This window comes from Hemiscyllium ocellatum, chromosome 28 (genome assembly GCF_020745735.1).
Source record: "Hemiscyllium ocellatum isolate sHemOce1 chromosome 28, sHemOce1.pat.X.cur, whole genome shotgun sequence".
Lineage (NCBI taxonomy): Eukaryota > Metazoa > Chordata > Chondrichthyes > Orectolobiformes > Hemiscylliidae > Hemiscyllium > Hemiscyllium ocellatum.
In genome coordinates, this window is record NC_083428.1 from 19,748,293 (window position 1) to 19,767,230 (window position 18,938).

General features: G+C 41.7%; 1 protein-coding gene across 1 annotated transcript in view; it reads right to left on the reverse strand.

Moving 5' to 3' along the window:
- LOC132828912 (alpha/beta hydrolase domain-containing protein 17B-like) overlaps positions 1–18,938 on the reverse strand; it is a 74,519-nt gene that overhangs the window by 31,736 nt on the left and 23,845 nt on the right. The window contains exon 2 of the mRNA XM_060846108.1: positions 1,588–1,782. Within this exon, the coding sequence (XP_060702091.1) occupies positions 1,588–1,782 (195 nt within the window). The remainder of the gene's footprint in view (positions 1–1,587; positions 1,783–18,938) is intronic.

The following is an 18,938-nucleotide window of genomic DNA, read 5'->3' on the forward strand; positions in this document are numbered from 1 at the left end:
AACACTTGCTGATTCTAAACTTGTGTATTATCAGCTTAGATCATGTTATTTAATATACGGAATGAAGTGGGTACAGTTCGAATTGCCTTTGGACCGTCACAAAGTTTCCCAAAGTCAATACACACAAATTGATTGTACAACTAAAATCCACTTGCACATTATTATGGAATGGTAGGCTGACAAGAATAATCACAATGAAATTTGTCTTTGTTAAAAAGTCAACAGTTGTCATATTAATAAGAGGTTATCAGATTCACTTGGCCATTGAGATGTGATAACATCTGAAGTGCAGGTAACACCTTTGTTAGAAACAGTAGATTTACACTTTATAGGATTCATGGATGATACACAAAGAAATTCATGCAGATTGTTATTATTGTTATTACAGTAAACTTCAACGCAATTAAGTATATAAAATTAGATTAGGTTGCAAATGAGAGATAGTGGATACATTAAGCATTGCTGTTAAAACTCAATCACTGCACTGCACAGCACCATTAATGAATTTTTCTGCTCCCCAAAGGGTGCTCACGTTTCAGGTGAAATCTCGCTGCTTAATTTGTAACGCATGTTTCCTCTGCTAAATTCATATAAAAGTTAATTGCAAGTTAAGCTCAAACTCAATTCAACCAGCTTGCAACTGGGGAGAAAAATGGTTATAAAGTCAAGGCACTATAATGAATTATAAACAAGTCAATAACTCCAGAGGAATATGCATATCCTGGTATTGAATTGCAAGATTCTATATCTGACATTTGTGACTGGATAAACAGAGATTTCCTTCAAGTATTGGAAATAGGTCTCCACTCCAAATCAGCACTCAGTCACCAACATCATTCTTCTTCCCAGTTACTGTCTGAGATAAAGCCAGATCATTCTTTGATTACAAGATGAGACTCTGCTTAAATATCCATATAATTTATTGCCTACAGGGGAGGTGATTGCCTGGCAGGATTATCACTGCAGTGTTAATCCAGAGACCCAGATAATGTTCTAGGGTCCCAGGTTCAAATCCACATTAGATGGTGGTACTTGAATTCAATACAAATCTGGGATTGAGAGTATAATGATGATCATAATCACTACTGATTGTCAGAAAACTTATGTTCTTTAGGGAAGGAAACCACCACCCTCACCTGGTCTGGTCTATAAGTGATTCCATCGCAACGTGGCTGACTTTTAAGTGCCCTCGATGCATTTAGAGTTGGTCAGTAAATGCTAGTCTAGCTAGAGACACTCTCATGAGTGAATAACATGTTTCAGGCAATGTTAGTTAAATTAAGTATGTTTCTCTCCAAAGATGATCTCCTAAATATTTGCAAAATTTTCTATTTTAAATTTCAGATTTTCCAACAAGCATTTTTTTTTTGTTATAACACCATCTCTTGGGATTTTGCAGTTGGATTATATTTCTTTTGCTTAAAGTCACCTGTATTATACCTGTCAATACCCCAACACAACTTAATTATAAATTAACACTAACAAAGCAATTGGCAAAATGCACAAGCTACATCAAGATGAGAACTTTAAAAAAAAATCCTAAGTAATAAGTTCTTTCAATGCTCAGTAAAATGTGTACTAACATACCTGGTCCTTAATGCCTGCCATGCAGCGTCAATGTCAGCATACAGGTTCTTCTCAGAAGGTTTTCCATTGCTGACTCCATACCCTGAGTAATCATAGGAGAAGATGTTACAGTTGATTCTGGTGCCTAGTCCAATGTAGAAACTGCTCATCTGTCCCAAATCTACTGCATTCCCATGGGAAAAGAGAAGTGTGAACCTGAGGGTAAAGAATAACACATTTACAGATTGATATCAAAGTAATTTTATCAGAGCTATAATAGAGGCTAGAAATCCAAAAAAAAAGTCACTGTAATGCAATGGTCCTCTGGATAAAATAATATGATTTCTTCTGCTGAAAAGAACCTCAATGAAAGAGATCCTACAAACAGCTTTGAGATGATAGAATTATCCTTGTCAGTGACTCATAACATTTTACATTCTTCTGATAAAGTTGTTAACATTCCCAGAACTGAACATTAATCTTCAAGAGGATGTGCTGGGTGCAACTCAAGATGGGGGCTAAAACTATTGGATCAGTGAAAACAAAATCCTACTTATTCCTAATTTCAACTTGATCGAAGATATGAAAAAGCTATTTGACACCTAAGAATTATCAAACTGGTTAATAAGTTATAATCTTCAAATGGGGAGGCATCTTGAAAAATGTACATGTTGGGAAACCACTGGATATACCTAAGAGCAGGGCATTTACAGCGAGAGACCATGTGATGAAACTTTCAGGGTTTAGACAAACTTGTCTATAATTAGTGTATGTGTAGCCTTGGTGCTGTACCGTGGAGCTTATCTAATCATTAGGCTTAAGATGCATATAATTCAATGATATCCATCTACTTAACTAGCTTCCTTTTTGCAGCTATCAGATTTGATCACTGACAGGGCGTTCTGGTATAACACGACAGTTGCATTCCTCTGCAACTTTGCTCTATAGAAAACAGTTACAGAAAAGCCACACTGCAGAAGAACACTATAGAAAATCACTACAATCGTTTAGTAGAAAGTTTGTTATCCAAGCATCGCTCACAATTCATCAATTGCATTATAGCTAATTTGAGTTGACAAACTGCACATTATACCAGAATGACCTGTATAGCATTTTTAAAATGGATTGTGTGAATGTTACAACTTTGACATCAGCATGAAACATTAACCATTTTTTTCTTTCAATAATATACAAAATGGTAGCAATTTCTAAAGCTTATTAAATTGAAGAATGCAGCATTTTATTGCAAAACAATATCAAGTGCAAAGCATAATCACAAGGTTTTTAAAACCAGCATAGTCTCAATCAAGATCAAATGGCGATTGCAGGTACTGGTGTCATATCATAGATGATGAATACAACTGTCTTTGTAGAACCATTACAAATCACAATGGAATGCTAAAGCATTGCTTTAGTCAAGTGGTTTAAAGAGATGCAGTTTTAAAATTTGAATCGACAGTACTAGAGACCAAAGCACTTCGAACAGATGTCAGAATGAGTCACCCAAATCAAAGTAAATTTATTTTAAAAATCCTGAGTCACAAATTTGCTTGATTTGGATACAATTAGAATTGGAGCTAATCCCTAAAACATGCAAATCAACAGAAAATGAACTTGCACCAAAAGTCTCTCCAAGGAACTGCACAGCTTTAAAGTCTGGCACCAAGTCAGGTAAAGCGGTATCAACACAGATGGCAAAAGTTTGAGCAAGACATCACAAGTAGAGCAATAGTTTAGGGAGCAAGTTAGAAAGTAACAAATGCTGAGGCTTAAAGAGGGCATCCCGGAGAGAGTGGGGGGGGGGGGGAAGGAGAGAGGGAGAGAGATGCGGAGGAATGCAAAACTAAAAAAGGGATAAGAATTTTAAAACCAGGCTGTACCAGACCTGTTAAATGACCTGTTAAAGCAAATGGGCCTTTGCAAGGCAGAAAGTGGACAGAAGTCTAGATGAGCTCAGGATCATATAAAATATTGTTAAAGCCAGGCAGGAGAACTTAGGAATAGTCAAATCTAAGGCAAAGCTAAGGATTTCAGATGAACTGATTTGGGGTGGACAACGGCAAATTTATGGAGATGGGTGCGAGCAATGTGCGTGATGGAAAGGACACCGAGTCATGAACAGAGATTATCTATAGTTTTCCACTTTTAAGAAAAAGTCTTTAAAACTACCACCATGGCCATGTTTTTGGTCATCTGACCCAGTATGCTTTTCCTTATATTCACAATTCATGGAATCATATAATGCCGAAGACTCCCTTTAACCTACTGAGTCTACACCAGCAAAAATACGTGAGTATCCATATTAGTCCCACTTTCTCAAACTAGGTCCATAACTTTGAACATTATGGCACTTCAAGTGTTCATCCAAGTATATCTTAAAGGTTGTGGAGGTTTCTCATCTCGACTACCTCCCAAGGCAGGGTATTGGAGGTTCCCTACCACCCTTTGAATGAAAAAGGTTTTCTCAAACCCTCTTTAAAGTTCTTCCCTTTCATTTTAAAATTATGCCCTTTGTTAAATGACCTTGCAACAATTTCATTTTCAAATGCTCTTATAAGGATTTGTTATGCTAAAAACACATCAATATGAAAATTTATGTTGTGGGTGGCAAAGTCTGTGGCTCTTGTCGTGGCAACACAAAAATTTCTGCTCAAAAAAAGGGCTTGACAAATGAAAGACAATACAGGTTGTGGAAGGCTGTGGCAAGATAGACCAGACTTTCATCAGTACCTACGAGAGACCTTGCATTGATTTTTAATCAAGGACAGATGAGAAGAATCAGTCAGATCTTTAGAGTCGCAAGAGGCAACAGTGCCAGAACAGGAAGAGAAACCAGTGCAGGTGATAATTTTACTATAACTGGATAGACGTTTAATGTAGAGTATAGGAGGGATGTCAGAAATAACATCAAGCATATCTTAAATAGACAGCAACTGGTAAAACTTTATCTTAGAACCACATGCATACTAAACAGCAGAAGGAACATAGGAAGTCGAAGCAGTAGGCCATTTGCTTCATCCAGCCAGTGCTGCTATTTAATATACCATTGGATGATCCACCCTCTCAATGCCATAGACTTGCTCTTTGACGCTTGACACCTTGAGTTTCTGTAAATCTATTTCATTCTTAAATATATTCAGCAACGTGGCCCCATAAACTAGCGGTAGAGAATTCCACAAGTTCACCACCCTCCATAATGAAATTTTCCTTCTTTGTTCTAAATGCCTTGTCCTTTATCCCAAGACAGTGACCACTTGTTGGAGAAAATCCAAACTGGGAAAACATCATCCCTGAACCCAGTCTTTCCAGTCCTGTCAGAATTATATACTTTGAAATGAGATTTCTTCACATTGTTCTAAAGTCCAGTGAATACAGGCCAACACAAGATACAATCCCGCCACCCCAGGAATGAGTAGGCAGCATGCAATAGGTAAGGCTAAACAATCCTACAGCCAATGGATCAGAACTAAGCTCTGCAGCTTTGCCATAGCCAGTTGTAAGCCCAGTATATCAATGCAAAAGATGAAGATGAAGCATTTGCACCCACTTTCAGCCAGAAGTGCCCCTTTTAATGATTCATCTCGGCCTCGACTTGATGTCTCCAACAACACAGATGCCAATCTTACGTCCATTCGATTCACTCCGCATATCAAAAATAACTGAAGGCATTGAATATTTTAAAATGTTCTGGACTATGATATATGGCAACAGTAATGAAGTCTTGTATGCCAAAACCAGCTGCGCCATCAGCAGAGTTGTTTCAGTATAGCTGCAATACTGGCATCTACTTAGCCAAGTGTGCAGGTATGCCACGTCAAATTGCAGGGCATATCCAACCTAAATGCTATGCCAAGCAGGCCATGTTGTATTAAAATGATAGAATGGGTCAACAGTTCTATCTAGTGGTACTTGCTCAGAAATGGCCTGCTGTACTGTTTTGGCAGTGCCATGCAACTTGGGGCCTCATTTAAGCATTGGTCCAAACCAGAGGCAAGAGGAGGTGAGAGGCGCTGCCCCTGATATCAAGGCAGCATTTAACAGAATACGACATCAAGGATTCCTGGTAAAACGACAGCCACTGGGAATTGGTGAAAATCTCTCCACTAGTTAGAGTCATAACTGGCATAAAGAAAGATGGCTGTGCTTGTCGGAGGCCAAACAGGTCAGTCACAGGATCTCACTGTAAGAGTTCTAGGCCCAACGATCTTCACTGGTGTCATCAATGACCGTGCTTCCAACAAGAGTGGGCATGTTCCCTGATGATTTCACAATGTTCAGCATTAGTTGCAACTTCTCAGATACTGATGCGACCTGCATTCACATGCATGACTATTTTAAACAGAGTCTAACCACTTCCCTTTACATTCCAAAAGCATCACCATTTCTGAACTGCCCACTATTAACAACACCCCATCACTAACTTGAGGTTTATCAATTTAAAATTAAACTGGACAAGCCACATAAATACTCTGGCTATAGTGCAGGTTAGAACCTAGAACTATTGCTCCAAGTACTGTAATTCACCTCCCCAGTATCGATCCACTGACTATAAGGCACAAATCAAGAGTAGATAACTGTCTTCTTGTCTGGATGAATGTAGCTTCAACAACACTTGAAGTTTGACACCACACAGGAGAAAGCTTGTTTGGCATCTCAAGCACCACCTTCAACATAAACTCCCTTCATCACCAGTGCACAGTGACAGCATACCGTTTAAGATGCAAGAACAACTCACCAAGATTTCTTCAACAGCAACTCCTAAACGCACAACATTACTTCTTAGAATATGCTTGTCCACGTCAGACACCACCCTGCCTTGGAACTATAATTGCCATTAGTCTACTGTCACTGGATCAAAATTCAGAAAATCCCCCTTACTACACTGTGGGTGAACCTATGCCCCAAGGACTGCAGCAGCTCATGAAGACTGCTGACCCACTACCTTCAAGTACAATTAAGGATGGGAAATAAATGCTGGTCTAGTCGTAGACATGGTTAAAAATCACAACACCAGTTTATAGTCCAAAAGGTTTAATTGGAAGTACACTAGCTTTCAGAGCGTTGCTCCTTTACCGTTGATAGTGGAGAGCTCAATCCTAACAGATTTATAGCAAAAATTTACAGTGTGATGTAACTGAAATTATACATTGAAAACTTGATTGTTAAGTCTTTCATCTGTTTGAATACCATGACAGTTTCACTTCTTTCGTGTGTAAATCACAAAACCTTTTTTTAAAAGTTGCATTCTCAGATTAGCTGTTAACAATGGGTGATAACTAGACAATATGTTGAAGGTGTTAGCCCCAGATGTTCTCTGTCTATGCCATGATATTTAGATGGATTCTAATCTAAAAAGTGAGATAATGGAGTATTACTTGAATGCATGCAGCTTTTCATCAAAGTAACCCTGCAAGTACAAATTCACCCCACAAAATGTGTACGCATGTGGGTCTTTGTCTGTCTGTGTGCATCTGTCTGTCTGGGTTGGGAGCGTGAGAAAGTGTGTATGTGTAGTGAGCGTAGAGTTTCTTACGTCTGTGAGGGGGTGCATGAGTGTGTGTGGGAGTGCAGGCCCGTGACCCCGGGTCCATGCGTGTGTCCCCGTGTGTGTGTAGTGCAATGGTGATCACCTGTAATGTGACATGAACCCAAGGTCCCGGTTGAGGCCCTCTCCATGGGTACTGAACTTGGTTATCAGCCTCTGCTCGGCCACTTTTCACTGCTGCCAGTCCCGAAGTCCGCCTTGGAGGATGGTCACCTGAAGATCCGAGGTCAAATGTCCTGGACTGCTGAAGTGTTCCCCAACTGGGAGGGAACACACCTGTCTGTTAATTGTTGTGCGACGCCCATTCATCCGTTGTCGTAGCCTTTGCTCGGTTTCCCCAATGTACCATGCATCAGGACATCCTTACCTGCAACGTATAAGATAGACAACATTGGCCGAGTCACATGAGTACCTGCCATGTACAAGGTGGGAGGTGTCCCCACGCGTAATGGTGGTATCCATGTCCACTCTGACACACCTTGCAGCGCCTACCATGACAGGGTTGTATGGAGTTGTCCTGAGAGCCAGGCAGTTTGCTACGAACAATGACCTGTTTGAGGTTTGGCGGTTGTTTAAAGGCAAGTAGTGGAGGTGTGGGGAAGATCTTGGTGAGGTGCTCATCCTCATTGATAAAGTGTTGCCGGTCATGAAGAACATGGCTTGGTTTTTCAGATCCTGAGAAATACTGAACAACGAAGGGTACCCTGTTGGTTGCAGCACGTGTCTGTCTCCTGAGGTCATTACGGTTCCTTGCTGTGGCACGTCGGAACTGGCGGTCGATGAGTTGGGCATCGTACCTCATTCTTGAGGACATGCCTGAGTGCTTCCAGGTGTCCATTACGTTTCTCCTCATCTGAGCAGATCCAGTGTACGCGTAGGGCTTGCCCATAGGGGATGGCTGTTTTAATATGTTTTGGGTGGAAGCTGGAGAAGTGCAGCATTGTGAGGTTGTCTGTGGGTTTGCGGTAGAGTGTGGTGCTGAGGTGTCCATCCTTGATGGAGATGCATGGTCCAAGAATGAGACAGATAGTCAAAAGTAGTCCATGATGAGTTTGATGGTGGGATGAAACTTGATGTCACTGTGTAGTTTTCTCAGTGACTCCTCGCCATGGTTCCAGAGGAAGAAAATGTCAATGTACCGGTTGTATAATGTTGGTTGGAGATTCTACATAGAGAAGAAGCCTTGTTCGAACCTGTGCAAAAACTTTGGCATATTGGGGTGCAAATTTGGTCCTCATGGCTGTTTCATGTGTCTGGATGAAGAACTGGTGGTCAAAGGTGAAGATGTTGTGGTCCTGGATAAAGGCGATGAGTTATCGGATGGTGTTTGGAGATTGGCAGTTGTTGGTGTTGAGTACTGAGGCTGTTGCCGCGATACCATCATTGTGGGGGATGCTGGTGCAGAGTGTTGAAATGTCCATTGTGACGAGCAACGTTCCCGGTTCGACTGGTCCGTGGGTGCCGAGTTTCTGTAAGAAATCTGTAGTGTCGCGACAGAAGCTAGGGATCCCCTGTACAATAGGTTTCAAGATGCCTTCCACATAGCCGGAGAGATTCTCACATAGGGCCCCATTGCCCGACACGATGGGACATCCTGATGTGTTGGCTTTGTGCACCTTTGGACGGCAGTAGAAGTCACCTGCAACCTGGTGGTATGGAATGCATTTGCACTTTAACAAAATAGACTGCAGCTTAGTTTGTTTGCTTTTCACTCAGTAAAGTCAATTGGCTAGAAGAAAGGAGATACAGGGTGGTTGTGGAGGGTTGCTTTTCAGAGTGGGAGCCTGTGATCAGCAGTGTGCCACAGGGATTGGTGTTGGTGTCATCCCTTTTCCACCTCAGTCAAAGTAAAACGCTCAGAGACAGTGTAGTTTTACCTTCATCTTTATTCTAGCCCCTAGAGGAGGAGAGCGCGATTGCCCTTGTGCACAGGCTCATGGTTCTCGGTCTTCTCTCGAACAGCAATTTCTTAATGAATTATATAGTCATTTCACAGGGAGCAGCATCCAAATATGGCAACATACATATCGATTGAGTGACGATTACAATCAGCAAGTGTCAATAGTAAAGATTAAGCCTTCTGCTGTTATACCATGAATGCCCTTAACATTGTTAACTGGCTTCACATTATAAGTTTCCCTTTTAACTGACCTTATTATACTGAATACTTTCAATACTGTTAAATGGCTCTACATAATGAAGGCTTTTCCACCTTGTTAACTCATTACCCTTGCCTCCAACACCCCACTGTTAATTGCAAGTTCTTATCTGATCTGAATCATGCTCAGCTGAACCTCTTGTTTCACAAAACTCAGAATTTAATTCTTTACCTGCCTGCTTATACCGGATACACATTCTCATTGGGTCCACCATTCTTTGTCATTTCTATAAATAATTTGGATGTGAATACTGCAGGTACAGTTAGTCAATTTGCAGATCACACTAAAATTGATAGCACAGTGAAGAAGATCAACTCCCTAGAAGAGGACCTTGATCAAATGGAGTTTAGACAAATGTGAGGTGCTGCATTTTGGTAGAGCAAATCTGAGCAGACTTATACAGTTAATAGTAAGGTGCTGGAGAGTGCGGGTTCCAAAATCCTCTGAAAGTGGAGTCCACTGATAGACAGGGTATTAAAAGAGGCATTTGGTATGCTTGCCTTCATTGTTCAGTGCACTGAGTAGAGGAGTCGAGAGGTCATGTTACAGCTGTACAGGACATTATTAAAGGCACTTTTGGAATACTGCATTCTGGTCTCCCTGCTATAGCAAAAATGTCATTAAATTTGAAAAAGTTCAAAAAGATTTACAAGAATATTGCAAAGTTGGAGGGTTTGAGCAAGTGGGAGAGGCTTAACAGGCTGGGGCTATTTTCCCTTGGGTGTTAAGAGGCGGAGGTGTGACTTTATGCAGGTTTATATAATCAAGAGGGGCATGGATAGGGTGAATAGTCTAGGTCTTTTCCCAGGGTAGAGTAGTCCAAAACTAGAGGCATATGCTAAGATGAGAGGGGAAAGATTTAACAGGGACCCAAGGGGCAACATTTTCATGTAGAGGGTGGTGCATGTATGGAATGAACTGCCAGAGAAAGTGGTGGAGGCTGATGCAATTACAAGATTTAAGAGATAGATATATGAATTGGAAGGGTTGAGAGGCATATGGGTCAAATGTTGGCAATTGAGACTAGATTAATTTAGGATATCTGGTTGGCCTGAACAAGTTGGACTGCAGGGTCTATTGTGCTGTACATCTCTACGGCTCTATGCAAGATGCTCAACTCAGCGTGGCACATTTCTTAATCTGGATTAATTGTATTCAAACCTTTTACTAAACAATTTATGATCAGTGTGCCAATTTACAATCCTAAGCACAATGCATACGTCACTTATTAAACAAAAACATACAATAAATGCAATTGAATCCTGAGTTAACAAAAGCATAAAACTCAAGTAAAATACAGTATCGTCCAGGAGGAGAAAAACAGATTAATGTAATATGGGTTGAAACAGTAGCATTTATCGCAAATATCATTGCACCAGAGGCTACTTCCACTATTAGGCTTACGTACATTTCCAGTCTGATCTTAAATCTCCTACATTACAAAAAAAAAATTTCCCCAGACACTCCTACAAACTTCCAAAAAGAAAAGCCATTAGAGCATTTTCTTCTCCAATTGTACAAAACCCTCCTGTTACATTCATGTTCGAACAGGTAAACATGACTAAGTAGAACAGTTTGTGAGCTCATTCTGAGTACTGCTACCACCATTATTAACCTACTTCCAAGACTGCACATTTGTCTGGCAATGGCAAGAATTGAGGGCAGATCATTTGAAAAGAGGCCACATGGTGTAACTGTATGGGATTCTGTGGTTTCAGACATGACCGACCTACGGCACACAATAGTAAAATCACACTGACAAAATACAAAAATATTATCATTGCATTTTTAAAATTATCTTCAGTTTATTATTTGTTAATGGTTTATTTCAAGATTCAGCGAACAAGTAGACTTGGACAGCTGTCACATGTCCAGCCAACGTCTTTTGCCTTTTTTCTTGTGCACGGCCTAATAACGAATAATCATTCACAAACAGCATGAAGTTTATACTATATATAATTTGGTTCAATTATTATGGGGGCCATAAATTATTTTATTTGCAAACATTAATAGAATCACACTTTAACAGCCCCAATTATATGAAGGCATTCGGAATACCTGTTAGCATTAGTTCCCAATCAACAGTCCAGGTAATAGAGAGGGGTCTGCTATATTGGACTCTCAATTATTGTTTCGCCAAAATTACCATTTAGCATAGCTTTACAAATGAACATTTCAGTATACTTAAACTTAATACTCTTCCACACAAATCCAGCAAAGGTACAAAGGTAAACATTTGACAAACTCCATGCAGAAACCAGTTTGCAACTCCAGCGCTGTTCTTACCTAAAAATTCTTTACAAGCTTTTTTTGATAATATGAATGCATTTTCCAAAAATAGACACTACCTCAACATGAAGACAAGAGAAACACAGAACAGTAATATCAATCAATTAAATTTTAAGCTAACTTTTGACATCACAGATCAAAACTGTACTGTGACACTAGGCATGTGAATTTGTTTACAATCAATTTCAGTTTTCAGCTGCAAATGTGTTGCTGGTCAAAGCACAGCAGGTTAGGCAGCATCTCAGGAATAGAGAATTCGACGTTTCGAGCATAAGCCCTTCATCAGGAATAAGAGAGAGAGAGCCAAGCCGGCTGAGATAAAAGGTAGGGAGGAGGGACTAGGGGGAGGGGCGATGGAGGTGGGATAGGTGGAAGGAGGTCAAGGTGAGGGTGATAGGCCGGAGTGGGGTGGGGGCGGAGAGGTCAGGAAGAGGATTGCAGGTTAGGAGGGCGGTGCTGAGTTGAGGGAACCGACTGAGACAAGGTGGGGGGAGGGGAAATGAGGAAGCTGGAGAAATCTGAATTCATACCTTGTGGTTGGAGGGTTCCCAGGCGGAAGATGAGGCGCTCCTCCTCCAGCCGTCGTGTAGTTGTGTTCTGCCGGTGGAGGAGTCCAAGGACCTGCATGTCCTCGGTGGAGTGGGAGGGGGAGTTAAAGTGTTGAGCCACGGGGTGATTGGGTTGGTTGGTTCGGGCGGCCCAGAGGTGTTCTCTGAAGCGTTCCGCAAGTAAGCGGCCTGTCTCACCAATATAGAGGAGGCCACATCGGGTGCAGCGGATGCAATAGATGATGTGTGTGGAGGTACAGGTGAACTTGTGGCGGATATGGAAGGATCCCTTGGGGCCTTGGAGGGAAGTGAGTGTGGAGGTGTGGGCGCAAGTTTTACATTTCCTGCGGTTGCAGGGGAAGGTGCCGGGGGTGGAGGTTGGGTTGGTGGGGGGTGTGGATCTGACAAGGGAGTCACGAAGGGAGTGGTCCTTGCGGAACGCTGATAGGGGAGGGGAGGGAAATATATCCTTGGTGGTGGGGTCCGTTTGGAGGTGGCGGAAATGGCGGCGGATAATACGTTGTATGCGCAGGTTGGTGGGGTGGTAGGTGAGAACCAGTGGGGTTCTGTCTTGGTGGCGGTTGGAGGAGCGGGGCTCAAGGGCGGAGGAGCGGGAAGTGGAGGAGATGCGGTGGAGGGCATCGTCGATCACGTCTGGGGGGAATCTGCGGTCCTTGAAGAAGGAGGCCATCTGGGTTGTGCGGTGTTGGAATTGGTCCTCCTGGGAGCAGATGCGGCGGAGACGAAGGAATTGGGAATATGGGATGGCGTTTTTACAGGGGGCAGGGTGGGAGGAGGTGTAGTCCAGGTAGCTGTGGGAGTCAGTCGGTTTATAATAGATGTCTGTGTTGAGTCGGTCGCCCGAGATAGAAATGGAAAGGTCTAGGAAGGGGAGGGAGGAGTCTGAGACAGTCCAGGTGAATTTCAGGTCGGGATGGAAGGTGTTAGTAAAGTTGATGAACTGTTCAACCTCCTCGTGGGAGCACGAGGCAGCGCCGATACAGTCATCGATGTAGCGGAGGAAAAGGTGGGGGGTGGTGCCAGTGTAGTTGCGGAAGATGGACTGTTCCACATATCCTACGAAGAGGCAGGCATAGCTGGGGCCCATGCGGGTGCCCATGGCAACTCCTTTAGTTTGGAGGAAGTGGGAGGATTGAAAAGAGAAGTTATTCAGGGTGAGGACCAGTTCAGTCAGTCGAAGGAGGGTGTCAGTGGAAGGGTACTGGTTAGTGCGGCGGGAAAGGAAGAAGCGGAGGGCTTTGAGTCCTTCGTGATGGGGGATGGAGGTGTACAGGGACTGGATGTCCATAGTGAAAATAAGGCGTTGGGGACCGGGGAAGCGAAAATCCTGGAGGAGGTGGAGGGCGTGGGTGGTGTCCCGAACGTAGGTGGGGAGTTCTTGGACTAAAGGGGACAGGACCGTGTCGAGGTATTGGGAGATGAGTTCGGTGGGGCAGGAGCAGGCTGAGACAATGGGTCGGCCGGGGCAGGCAGGTTTGTGGATTTTGGGCAGGAGGTAGAAACGGGCGGTGCGGGGTTGTGGGACTATGAGGTTGGAGGCGGTGGATGGGAGATCCCCTGAGGTGATGAGGTCCTGGATGGTCTGTGAGATGATGGTTTGGTGGTGGGAGGTGGGGTCGTGGTCAAGGGGGCGATAAGAGGAGGCGTCCGCGAGCTGGCGTTTGGCTTCAGCGGTGTACAGGTCAGTGCGCCAAACTACCACCGCGCCTCCCTTGTCTGCGGGTTTGATGGTGAGGTTGGGATTGGAGCGGAGGGAGTGGAGGGCTGCACGTTCTGAGGGTGAGAGGTTGGAGTGGGTGAGAGGGGTGGACAGGTTGAGTCGGTTGATGTCACGGCGGCAGTTGGCTATAAAGAGGTCGAGGGCGGGTAGGAGGCCTGCACGGGGTGTCCAGGTGGATGGGAGATTTTAATTTCAGTTTTCAGGCAGAGATAGAGATAGAGATAGAGAACGTAAACAGAACACTCTCAGAATCTGATGGCCTATTTCTCCATGACAGTTGGTGTGCATATTGAAGAGCATAGCTGCATTTAAACAGAAAACTTAAGCAGCAATGGGACTTCACAATCATACTGGGTTAGCATCTCAAGACTGAGGTAATTTCTGATATACTTAATTTATACATAAGGAAATTAATAATACCTTGGGGGAAAAGGTCTTGTCTCAAAACCAATCTGCAGTTACTTTGTGGACTGCTTCACTTTCTATCATACAGAAAAAAAAACAAAAGCAAAATGATTTAAGGAAGCAGCTAAGCAAAGTTTCGTTTTCATATTCACAAAAATTTTTCTATCTAAAATTTAGTTTGAAATATATTAGGAAGCACAATAATGCAATTCTAGCACTATACATAGAAGCATTATTCTTTGCTACAGGCACCTATCCTGAGAAGCAACCTTATGCTATAATCCAAGATCAGCTTCCTTTACTTAGCTTTGCAATGGTCACTAAATAATGCATAACTCTTAAACAAAACTGATTACAAATGCTACCAGCAATTTATAAAATATTGCTGATGTTTTAAAAGCTGTGCTAACACTGAAGGACAGAAGTTGGTGCAGCAAGATCGCAATGACAAATGATACCTTTCCTGGTACAGCTTCAAAAGTTCTTCCTTCGGACATACTAAAAAAATTACGATCCATTTTTGAGCAGAGAACTTTCCCCCAAGAGGTGACATAAACTGTCCTGAAAAAAATAACCAGTCGACTGTAAGTTGTCCCAACCAACCAGATCCCATAGCAAATGACAATGGTACATGTGCTCACACATTGTGTGGTCACATTCCAAATTAAGCGATGTCTCAGAGATAGGCCAAATTTGAATAAATTCTTCTCATAACTTGATACGTGAAGACCCATATCATACTCGCTCCAAGTCCAATATATCCTTCCTAAGGCGTGGTGTCCAGATTAGCATAGTGCTCTAGCTGAGGTCTAATTAGGGTTTTGCAAAACAGCGCAGTAACATCAGCATCCTTCTAGTCCAGTCATTTAGATATGAAGGTCAGCATTCCATTATTTTTCTTGATTATTTTCTGCACTGTTAGTATCGTCTTAAAGATGTATGCACTTGAACTCCCAAATATCTTGTGACATCCACTGTATTTCATTTCATACAGTGTAGAAAATATCTGAATCTTTCCTTTTTCAGTCGAAAACAGATAACCTCACACTTGCTTACGTTGAACTCCATCTACCACAGTTTTGCCCATTCAGTTATCATAAAATTACAAAAGAATATTGACAGACTGTCTATAACGCTGCCTAACCTGAGTAATTGCAAAGTTGGATACACGACTTTCTATGTCATTATCCAAGTTAATTGTAATGAATGTGAATAATTACCCTAACAAATCCTTGTGGTACACCACTGGTCTCATCCTGCCAATTTGAGTACCAACCCATCATCTCTATTTTCAACTGCCTGCCACTCAACCAATTTCCCAGCCATTTCAATAATTTGCCCACAATTCCACAGGCTTTGACCTTATGAGACTTTATCAAATACCTTTGGGTAGATATAAACAATATCCATAGACATTCCTCTGCCTTCATCACATCTTCAAAAAATTCATTGAGGTTTGTCAGACTGGCTCTCTCTGATTAACCGAAAATTTTACATATTCACTTACCCCATCCTTGATTACAGCTCCAACAATTTCCCTATTACAGATATTAGGCTATTAGCCCTTCTTAAAAAGCAGAGTTACATATGGAAAGTTCCGATCCTAAGGGGCCAACTCATATTTCAGAAACTCAAAGATTATAGTTAGGACATCTACAATAAGCTACCCTACTTCCTGGAACAGTCTCGGATGGAAATTCTGAAACACAGGAGACATGTTATTCCTTAATTCAATTAATTTCCTCTGTTTACTTCTGTTAATTTTATTCAGTTCCTGGACCCCCAGATTTTCTTCAAGACTTCTGTCAAGCTATCCACTTTTCTTTTACAAATACTGAGGGAAATGTATTATTCAACATGTCTGCCACATCCCCATAGTCATTGACAATAATCCGATTTTCAATCTTTAGTGAGCCAGCATTTCTCCTGATTGCCCACTTTCCCTTTATGTAATATAAAATTCCTTTCAATGATCTTGATATCCCTGGCAACTTTCATTTCAGAATCCTTTTTAGTAGCTCTTCCAAGCTTTGTGGCTCTGTATTTTTTCCATTCAGCAAGATGTATGCTTTTCAAAAAACTTTTTGTAAGCTTTTTTAGTTTTATGAGGTCCCTTATCTCTTCAGTTGTCTGTGGATGCTTTTCTTGAATGCCCAATTTTAATCAATTTACAATGGGCAGGCATTGCCTGGGCATCTCAGGATATCATTCACTTTCACTATCTACCTCATTGTCCTTATTTTAAATATTCCTAAAAGTCTAACCTTTCAACTAAGCTTCTGATCACCTGCTCTAATATCACTTGTAAAATGTGGCTCAATAAGCTCCTATAATGTGCCGTGGGACATTTTATTAAGGACACAGCTTTTGTTGTGTTGATACAATGTCAATATTCTTGCTCTGTAACCCATGAAAACACAAAGCAAAAGCTAACAATCAGTGCCAAAAGTACAAAAGGTACGTGGATTTTGATACTCACCAAATTCATGCAGATTGCTAGATCCTTTTGCCACTGATTTGACAAACACTTTCTCCACTTGCTCCAGTGACAGTGATTCTTTCCAAACTGTGCTCAGGTTGTGCAAACTGTCAGGCTTAAATCACCTTGGTTAGGCAGGTTGGTGCTCAACTCAACTGCTTCACCATGAGCCACATAGGAAAGATTGGCTAAATAGGACACATTGGTCTCCTATAGCCAGAGTCTGGGGATAACTCCTTTTTGTTTAGTGCCGATGGTCATTAAAGGGATATATAGTTCAACATGTTGAGCTGCAGTGAAGCTCAAGGACATCAATAATGAGTCAATTCACTAATACAAAATGATCAAAGGCACATGTCAGGTATCTGTTTTGTAAAAAGATTTCCATATATGGAGACGTCATTATGGAATAAGGCATGCCAAATCCTTTTTCGGTCTGAGGTGAACAAGTGTCTGGTATACTAACCCTCAGTAGCATACACTACAATGTACTGTGTTGCACAATATGAACACACAGAAGGCCCCTCTACATAATATATTATCTTTTGTCCCTGCTGCACAAAATAATAGTTGTCAATACAGGATGAATTCACTACTTAAATGCCAGAAATTTGCTTTGGTTAAATATTTATAAAACAGAGTTTTCAAGTGCGCTTCCCTTTGGACATGCATGTTTAGTTTTCAGAAGTTTAAAAAAATGGCTAGAATAAGGTTTGCAGACACATGCAAGTCTAAGTGGTTGAAGGTATTCAAAAGGCTTTCATTAAGTTTGGTCTCTACCAGAAAAAGCTCAAGTAATATTGTTGATTCTTTGGTTAACATAACAAAGACTATCATTTGAATCCAATAAATATGCGCAAGTACGGTTATATTCACAAGTGACTACTTTAGTTAACTCAGGAGTAGGCCTTAACTGAGTAGTTACCCCCTCACTGCTACAATCAGTTTGTTGAACCAAGTAAGAGCTTTTAGCTGATGGACAAGATAGTCATACAAGATGTACAGCATGGAAACAGGCCTTTTAGTACAACTCATCTACATCAACCAGATATCCTAAACTGATATGGTCCCACTTGCCAGTATTTGGCCCATATACCTCTAAACTCTTCCTATTCATGTATCCATCCAGGTGCATTTTAAACATTCTAACTGTACTGCCTCCACCATCACCTCTGGCAGTTTGTTCTGTACACAGATCACCCTCTGCATAAAAAGGGATCCTGTAGATCCCTTTTAAATCTTTCGTCTCTCACCTTAAACCTACTCTCTCTAGGTTTGGACTTCTCTACCCTGGGAGAAAGGTCTTGGCTGCTCACCCTATCTACATCTCTCATGATTTTATAAACCTCTAAGGTTTTTCCTCACTTCCCAATGCTCTAAGGGAAAACAGCCCCAGTCTACTGAGCCTCACTCTATAATCTCATACCTTCCAATCCAATCCTTGTAAAACTTTTCTGAACCCTTTCAAGTTTCACAACATCCTTTCTACAGCAGGGAGACCAGAACTGAACACCATATTCTAAAATTGGCCTCAACAATGTCCCCAACAGCCATAACAGGACATCCCAACTCCCAGTCAATGCACTGACCAACGAAGGCAAGAGTGCCAAATACCTTCTTCACCACTTGTTTACCTATGACTCCAGTTTCAAGGAACTATGCACCTGTATTCTTAGGTCTCTTTGTTCAACAACTTTCCCCAGAGTCCAAACTTTGAAAGTTTAAGTCCTGCCCTGGTTTGTCTTACTAAAATGTAATACGTCATGTTAGTCAAAAGGTGCAATCTGCCTTAAGTGGAATGTATCACAAAGAGGAGCAAACAGTTCTCCAAGTGTCCTGGTCAGCACTTATTTCTCAACTAACGTGATTAAAACAATTACCTGGCTATTTAATTCCTATTCACTGAGACTTGCTGTACCCAAATTTTCCACACTGCAATAATGATTTCATTTCAAAACTATTTAATTGCTATGAAGTGCTTCTGTATGTCATGAAAGATGCCATTACTTTAAAGGGCTGACCATATACCAAAATCCTCAAGTGATTTGCTACACAGATTAACTGTACTTACAGCAGAAATATCACTGCAGCAAAATTTCAGAAATTGTTTAAACAGTACATTCTGCCTTCACAGATTAGGTGTCTTTAAATAAGGAGACAGTACAAGCTATTACCAGATGAAAGGACCTACCACAAGATTAAACGG